The sequence below is a fragment of the Xenopus tropicalis genome, chromosome 10, assembly GCF_000004195.4.
Source record: "Xenopus tropicalis strain Nigerian chromosome 10, UCB_Xtro_10.0, whole genome shotgun sequence".
Lineage (NCBI taxonomy): Eukaryota > Metazoa > Chordata > Amphibia > Anura > Pipidae > Xenopus > Xenopus tropicalis.
The window spans coordinates 5,406,738-5,415,609 of record NC_030686.2 but is presented as its reverse complement, the minus strand read 5'-3'; the positions used below and the strand labels follow the sequence as shown (position 1 = coordinate 5,415,609).

Genomic DNA, 8,872 nt, shown 5'->3' with positions numbered 1-8,872 from the left:
TGGAGACAGTAGGGCAAGATGGAGACAGTAGGGCAAGATGGGGACAGTAGGGCAAGATGGAGACAGTAGGGCAAGATGGAGACAGTAGGACAAGATGGAGACAGTAGGGCAAGATGGAGACAGTAGGGCAAGATGGAGACAGTAGGACAAGATGGAGACAGTAGGGCAAGATGGAGACAGTAGGGCAAGATGGAGACAGTAGGGCAAGATGGAGACAGTAGGACAAGATGGATACAGTAGGACAAGATGGAGACTGTAGGACAAGATGGAGACAGTAGGGCAAGATGGAGACAGTAGGACAAGATGGAGACAGTAGGGCAAGATGGAGACAGTAGGACAAGATGGATACAGTAGGGCAAGATGGAGACAGTAGGGCAAGATGGAGACAGCAGGGCATGATGGGATTAGCAGAGTACAATGGCAGGTAAGACAAAGCCGGTTGCCCTACACCAGGCTGCGCGGGGCTGTACATGAGTACCAAGCGCACATTTCCCGGGATCAGCAGTTTGTATTTAGCCGAGGGCCAGTTGAGTTTAAAAGTGTTGATTTGAGATTTTTGTTTGTGGCCGGCAGAACTTTGGCTGCAGTGTGCCCCAGTGGGGCAATTAGTGTCACAACAAGGTGATAATGAGTGAGCACTGCCTGTTCCCTCGTCTGTCACTTGTTAAATCATTAAACTCTTAAAGGAATTTTGTTGTTTAAAAATATCTGCTGTGACAAAGCATGTTTGTGCCCCTGGGAGCAGGACAGTGACGTTGGGGCAAATTTACAGGAGCTGTTTTTTAACCCTTAGTCAAAAAAAAAAATGAGGGAGGGGCAGTGTGGGGGAGGCGGGGCTTAGGGTATTTAAGCCTTACCGGCATCACAAGAAGCAACAGAGGAAAGAACAGATAGAGAATTCTTCCCTGGAGAAGAACATTAGAGAGAAGAAAGTTTCCTACAGTGAAGGAACCTACAGTGAGTATCTGCAGCTAAATATTATTATTATTATTATTAGTGTTAATATTGTCTCTTTATTGGGCTTTCTACTCTCTATTGTATATAATTCTGCATTGAACTGATCTCATGGGTTCCCAATATATATATTGTGCATTGTTGTCGCCCATTCTTTGTATTTAATTCTGCTATATATATATATATGTGTGTGTGTGTTAAATATACAAATATATATGTATATAGATAGATAGATAGATAGATATGTGCAACAGAGCTTACAATCTAATGCAAATTGGAATCACAAGTGGCTTTTTAGATGGGAGCTAATAGAGCTTGTAGTGCGAGAGACATAGTAATTCATCATTCATGGAAATCTTTGGTGAAATCATGAGTATTCCTGTTCCAGGGTTTCAGGGGGTTTATGGGTATGGGGTACCCACAAAGAAATAGTGAGTAAGTAGGTTTCCCAGCAGTGATGTATTGTACCAGTTGCTATGCTGCATAGGGCAAGAGGGTAAAAATAATAACCTCACAAGGATACATCGTTTCCACCCTACAGAGAGTCTATCGACCCCAGCCATGCCCTCACAAATAATGACAGAGCTGCAGATTGCCGGTGCAGTGAAACAGGGCAACCTGAATCGGCTCAGCCCTGCCGTACAGAACTTTATCCTTGCCAATGCCAAGATCTGCCAGCCCGACTATATCCATATCTGCGATGGCTCCGAGGAGGAGAATAAGAAGCTTCTTCACTTGATGGAGGAAACGGGCATGATCCGCAGACTGCACAAGTACGAGAACTGGTAAGTGGCCACTATAGATATATAGATATATCTGTCTGTCTTTCTATCCAGTGCTACTCATATATTGTATATAGATATATCTGTCTGTCTTTCTATCCAGTGCTACTCATATATTGTATATAGATATATCTGTCTGTCTTTCTATCCAGTGCTACTCATATATTGTATATAGATATATCTGTCTGTCTTTCTATCCAGGGCTACTCATATATTGTATATAGATATATCTATCTGTCTTTCTATCCAGTGCTACTCGCATATTGTATATAGATATATCTGTCTGTCTTTCTATCCAGGGCTACTCATATATTGTATATAGATATATCTGTCTGTCTTTCTATCCAGTGCTACTCGCATATTGTATATAGATATATCTGTCTGTCTTTCTATCCAGGGCTACTCATATATTGTATATAGATATATCTGTCTGTCTTTCTATCCAGTGCTACTCGCATATTGTATATAGATATATCTGTCTGTCTTTCTATCCAGTGCTACTCGCATATTGTATATAGATATATCTGTCTGTCTTTCTATCCAGGGCTACTCCCATATTGTATATAGATATATCTGTCTGTCTTTCTATCCAGGGCTACTCCCATATTGTATATAGATATATCTGTCTGTCTTTCTATCCAGTGATACTCGCATATTGTATATAGATATATCTGTCTGTCTTTCTATCCAGTGCTTCTCATATATTGTATATAGATATATCTGTCTGTCTTTCTATCCAGGGCTACTCCCATATTGTATATAGATATATCTGTCTGTCTTTCTATCCAGTGCTACTCGCATATTGTATATAGATATATCTGTCTGTCTTTCTATCCAGTGCTACTCGCATATTGTATATAGATATATCTGTCTGTCTTTCTATCCAGGGCTACTCATATATTGTATATAGATATATCTGTCTGTCTTTCTATCCAGGGCTACTTATATATTGTATATAGATATATCTGTCTGTCTTTCTATCCAGTCCTACTTCCATATTGTATATAGATACAGTATATCTGTCTGTCTTTCTATCCAGTGCTACTCGCATATTGTATATAGATATATCTGCCTAGGCAGTGCTTAGAGACATTCATGTATACCCTCTCTCCCTGGCACAGCTGGTTGGCACGGACAGACCCACAGGACGTGGCCAGGATAGAAAGTAAGACTGTGATCGTCACTCAGGAGCAGAGAGACACCGTTCCCCTGGCCAAGAGCGGACAGAGCCAGTTGGGGCGCTGGATGTCAGAGGAGGATTTCAAAAAAGCCTTTAAATCCAGGTTCCCTGGTTGTATGAAAGGTGAGTGCTACTTACCTTCCCACTGGAGGTACCTAAGGGAGGGAGCTGCCATGTATGTTGGCCTACAGCTAACCCTTTCCCTACTGTCATACACACAGGTCGCACAATGTACGTGATTCCATTTAGCATGGGGCCAATCGGATCCCCCCTGTCCAAGATCGGGATTGAGTTGACGGACTCCCCGTATGTGGTGGCCAGCATGAGAATCATGACTCGGATGGGCACGGCCGTACTGGAGACTCTGGGAGACGGGGAATTTGTCAAGTGTCTGCATTCTGTCGGCTGCCCCCTGCCCCTGAAAAGTGAGTGCTAAAGTGGGACTGTCTGACCAACTGCCCTATCAGCTGTCAGTGTGCACAGTACTACAACTCCCAGAACTCCCCACATCTTTTCATTTTCACTGACCGCTTGGCATTGTATTTCAACAACAAGGACTGCAGTCATCTTGCCCTACTGCCTCCATCTTGCCCTACTGTCTCCATCTTGCCCTACTGTCTCCATCTTGTCCTACTGTCTCCATCATGCCCTACTGTCTCCATCTTGTCCTACTCCATCTTGTCCTACTGTCTCCATCTTGCCCTACTGTCTCCATCTTGCTCTATTGTCTCCATCTTGCCCTACTGTCTCCATCTTGTCCTACTGTCTCCATCTTGTCCTACTGTCTCCATCTTGCCCTACTGTCTCCATCTTGCCCCACTGTCTCCATCTTGTCCTACTGTCTCCATCATGCCCTACTGTCTCCATCTTGTTCTATTGTCTCCATCTTATCCTACTGTCTTCATCATTCCCTACTGTCTTCATCTTGTCCTACTGTCCCCATCTTGTCTTACTGTCTCCATCTTGCTCTATTGTCTCCACCTTGTCCTACTGTCCCCATCTTGTCTTACTGTCTCCATCTTGCTCTATTGTCTCCACCTTGTCCTACTGTCTCCATCATTCCCTACTGTCCCCATCTTGTCTTACTGTCTCCATCTTGCTCTATTGTCTCCACCTTGTCCTACTGTCTCCATCATTCCCTACTGTCCCCATCTTGTCTTACTGTCTCCATCTTGCTCTATTGTCTCCACCTTGCCCTACTGTCTCCATCTTGTCCTACTGTCTCCATCTTTCCCTACTTGTCCCACATCACTAATTTCTGTCTCCTTCTTCTAGAACCTCTAGTAAACAACTGGCCGTGTAATCCTGAGCAGACTCTCATCGCCCACATCCCTGAACAGAGAGAGATCATTTCCTTTGGAAGTGGTTATGGAGGAAATTCCCTGCTGGGGAAAAAGTGCTTTGCCCTCAGAATTGCCAGCCGCATTGCCAAAGAAGAAGGGTGGCTAGCTGAGCATATGCTGGTAAGAGAAGCCCTCCATGTAGAACTTATTTTATGGTAGTCATGTGGCTTCTTTTAAGACAGCAGTCCTGCCCTGCTTTATGGCTGAGACTCTAGCTATCTTTATTACATTTTGTATGGCATAACCATATGGCAATAAAGATGACAGTTTGGCTGGTTCTTTGCAGATCTTGGGTATCACCAATCCAGAAGGTGAGAAGAAATATTTTGCGGCGGCGTTCCCCAGTGCCTGCGGAAAAACAAATCTGGCTATGATGAAGCCTTCTGTTCCGGGCTGGAAGATCGAATGCGTCGGGGATGACATTGCGTGGATGAAGTTTGATGAACACGGTAATAATAATTGGTTTATTACACTTTAGGCCTAAGGATCTTCAACCTTCTGGGCTCTTCTAATTCAGCCCCTGACAAGTCTTCTCCACACATTCCTGTTTGTCTTTTAATTTCACCCAACTGGTGGCCTGACGCTTACTTTCCATTGACCTGTAGGAAACCTAAGGGCCATCAACCCAGAAAATGGCTTCTTTGGGGTTGCACCCGGCACATCCGCCAAGACAAACCCATACGCCATGGAGACCATTCGAAATAACACCGTTTTTACCAATGTGGGAGAAACCAGCGACGGTGGCATCTACTGGGAGGGCATTAACGAGTCTTTGGATCCAGGCGTCACGTTGACCTCTTGGAAGAACAAGGAATGGACACCAGAAGATGGTAAGCACTCCCAGCATGCACTTCAACAAATCTTTGGCTTTGCCAAGATCCCTTTATCTTCTCCTTTAGTTCTCTGGCTAAACTGTAACTCCCAGCAATCCTTGCTCATATATATTTACCCTTATATAAGCTCTATAGGTATAACTGTCTTTCTCTTTTCTAGGGGAACCTTGCGCCCACCCCAACTCCCGGTTCTGCACGCCTGCAAGTCAGTGCCCAATCATTGACCCTGAGTGGGAGTCCCAGGAAGGCGTGCCCATTGAGGGCATCATTTTTGGAGGACGCAGGCCTACAGGTTAGTGTTTTATATTTTCTATATTACATGTCACCTTAGGGTTTCTGTTATATGAGGCTATTAAGACTGTTCTAGCTGCAGGGCTTTGTTTGTGACCCCTACATTGCCAATCCAGTCTAGCTGAATCACAACTCCCAGAATCCTCTGTCAGCTGGGGTTATAGGTTCAATTCCCACCCAACCAATATATTATTTTGGCCCTTGTAGCCCTTTCATTCGCAGACTTTGGATTGTATTGCTTTATGTAATGCTTCCCTTCTGGTCGATGCGCAGGTGTCCCACTGGTCTACGAGGCTCTGAATTGGCAACATGGTGTTTTTGTCGGATCTGCAATGAGGTCCGAAGCAACAGCGGCAGCTGAACATAAAGGTAAATGGATACCACAGACCTGTGTTCCCTTCTAAGATTGTCTAGAAGATATGGTTTCCTCAGTCCGGCCATTTTATCCCATGTTCAAGGGCACCATGCCAACATCTGATGGAAGTTCATCGCTATCATGGCAAATGGTGGTCCACAGAGCAGAATACATGCAACTTGTAGACTTTTAGAAGAGTAGCTATCCCTTGGTCCAGACCATAGGAGGGCACAGAGAGGGGTCAGGGGCCAACTGAAGAGCATGATGGGTTGGTGGAAATAGTGAAGGCAAATTCATACATTTATTGGCAAATCAAAGTTCGATGAGGGCTCAAGTGGGAGTTTTGAAATGCACCAGTTGGACCATACTGAGATAGCCCACCTCTGCTAGCATTCCTATAACAACTGAAGTCTCTATTGAACCTCTATTTATGAATGGTGGTAGGGTTGCTACCACCGTTCGTAAATTGAGGTTTAGCCAGATGACAATATAAAAGGGAAAATGTCTAAAGATCCTTTACATTTCTTAACAGGCAAGGTTATCATGCACGATCCTTTTGCAATGAGACCTTTCTTTGGTTACAACTTCGGGAAATACCTTGCTCACTGGCTCAGCATGGAACACCTTCCCTCCACCAAGATGCCAAAGATCTTTCACGTCAACTGGTTCCGCAAAGACAAAGAAGGCAACTTCCTGTGGCCAGGCTACGGGGAGAACATCCGCGTCCTTGAATGGATGTTCAAGAGAATCAATGGAGAAGACTGCGCCAAAGAGACGCCCATCGGCTACATCCCGGCTGAAGGTGCCCTGAACCTGAAAGGACTTGGAGATGTCAACGTAGAAGAACTTTTTGAACTATCTAAGGAATTCTGGGAAGATGAAGTGAAGGACATTAAAAAATACCTGGATGACCAGGTCAATGCCGACCTGCCGTATGAAATTGAAAGGGAGTTGTCTGCGTTAGAGGAGAGGCTGAAGCAGTTGTGAGTGAGGGTGGGAGGACCTTAGACTCTATCCAATAGAAGTGGGCGGTGGGCCGGCAGCCCGGGCTTAACGTACGGTACTATAATTGGTGATGGTTGGGTCACGATTATACGAGCTGTGAGCAAATATTTTTAGAGTAGAAGTTTAAGATAAAAAATAATTTTTGTCTTCCTTACTCAATGACCCAGAGTCCTCTGGGTGATTCCACGAGGCGGGGGATGGATTAGTAGGGGGGACCCCCGTACTGTATCTATAGGAACCCTGTCTTACTGTAAACCACTTTCTCTTTGGGGTGCACCTTCTGTTTCTTATGGGCGGTACGAGAGTTCTGTGGGGTAAGGGTGCGGTAGGAGGAGCCTCCTCTTTATTAGAGGCGGGTCATCTAGTGAGATCCCACCCATGAGTAAATGCAAATGGTTCCTGCTTTTAGTTTCATGGTTTCCATGGTTTCCATAACAATTTGGGTGCCAATTAATTTATATGACAAGGGAGAGTGGGAGGAGCCATTGAGGGAGAGTGGGAGGAGCCATTCGGCCATGGAAGCTGAGGAGGAGGAGAAAGGGCAAGTAATATACTAGGCAATTAGGATTTTTTTATATTAAATATACAAGATTGTATATCGCCTTTTTATATCCTGATTATATATTTTTATTGTGACTGTTTTTCTCGATGTTTTTGTTTCAATGTGAAATCAAATATAAATTTTTATACAAAAAAAAAGTAATTTTGTGGTTTTATTTTTGTCCATGGAAATTATCAGCAGACACACCCAATCGCTCCCTTCAACATGTTTAAAGGGGAAGTATACTGTATAGAAAACCCTGTGCCCTTTTTTACTGCCTGGCAGTTGTGGGTGGCATTGGGATGGGGTAAATACCACTGGGTTTGGGGCTAACCCTATACCTTTGTTCCATAGGGCACTGCTGTCAGAGAGCTTGATGCAATAGCCAGCAGCCTTTACATACTCTCAGCCAGTCTCTAGGCAGGCTCTGGTTAAACAACCCCCCCCCCCCCGGGTTATTTATGGATATTTGTCGCTCAGTGATGTCAATCTATGGAGCAATTCTCGTTCATTGCATAGATCTTGGCTCGGTTACAGATCGACTTGCCCTCTGCAGTCAATAAAGCAAATATTTGCCCTGCTGTAAACTCAGTGATGTGAGAAGCTACAACCATCTGTACTAAAGGGCAGTCGTATGTGAATCTCCTGCACCTTTATGGGCTCAGTTAAACCCCATGAAATTGTGCCCCGAAATAACTGTGTCCCCATATCACCATGTACTTTCTGCCCCGGGGGCATTTCAGCTGCTAGTGATTAGAGGGAACCAAATTAAATCATTTTTACCTGCACAGGCAACAACTGGGCATCTGGGCTGCTGGTATTATTACCATTATTATTGTTATTATTATAATTAAGCAAAATTCAGCAGGAACAACCCCCTAAGTTTGCTCATAGCCTGTACAGAGAGATACCATAAAACTATGGCACATAGGGATTCCCCTGTACTAAGCACAATTCAGCAGGAACAGCCCCCTAAGTTTGCTCATAGCCTGTACAGAGAGATACCATAAAACTATGGCACATAGGGATTCCCCTGTACTAAGCACAATTCAGCAGGAACAGCCCCCTAAGTTTGCTCATAGCCTGTACAGAGAGATACCATAAAACTATGGCACATAGGGATTCCCCTGTACTAAGCACAATTCAGCAGGAACAGCCCCCTAAGTTTGCTCATAGCCTGTACAGAGAGATACCATAAAACTATGGCACATAGGGATTCCCCTGTACTAAGCACAATTCAGCAGGAACAGCCCCCTAAGTTTGCTCATAGCCTGTACAGAGAGATACCATAAAACTATGGCACATAGGGATTCCCCTGTACTAAGCACAATTCAGCAGGAACAGCCCCCTAAGTTTGCCCATAGCCTGTACAGAGAGATACCATAAAACTATGGCACATAGGGATTCCCCTGAACTAAGCACAATTCAGCAGGAACAGCCCCCTAAGTTTGCCCATAGCCTGTACAGAGAGATACCATAAAACTATGGCACATAGGGATTCCCCTGTACTAAGCATAATTCAGCAGGAACAGCCCCCTAAGTTTGCTCATAGCCTGTACAGAGAGATACCATAAAACTATGGCACATA

The 8,872-nt window shown here is 44.5% G+C and overlaps 1 protein-coding gene across 1 annotated transcript; it reads left to right on the top strand.

Moving 5' to 3' along the window:
• Positions 1–932: 932 nt before the first annotated feature.
• pck1 (phosphoenolpyruvate carboxykinase 1) lies at positions 933–7,442 on the top strand. Its single transcript, NM_001079568.1, is given in 10 exon segments — positions 933–957; positions 1,496–1,739; positions 2,858–3,039; positions 3,138–3,341; positions 4,192–4,379; positions 4,546–4,708; positions 4,865–5,089; positions 5,253–5,384; positions 5,657–5,752; positions 6,271–7,442. Coding segments are annotated over 9 exon segments (1,869 nt in total). The 5' UTR covers positions 933–957; positions 1,496–1,515; the 3' UTR covers positions 6,726–7,442.
• The last annotated feature ends 1,430 nt before the right edge of the window (positions 7,443–8,872 follow it).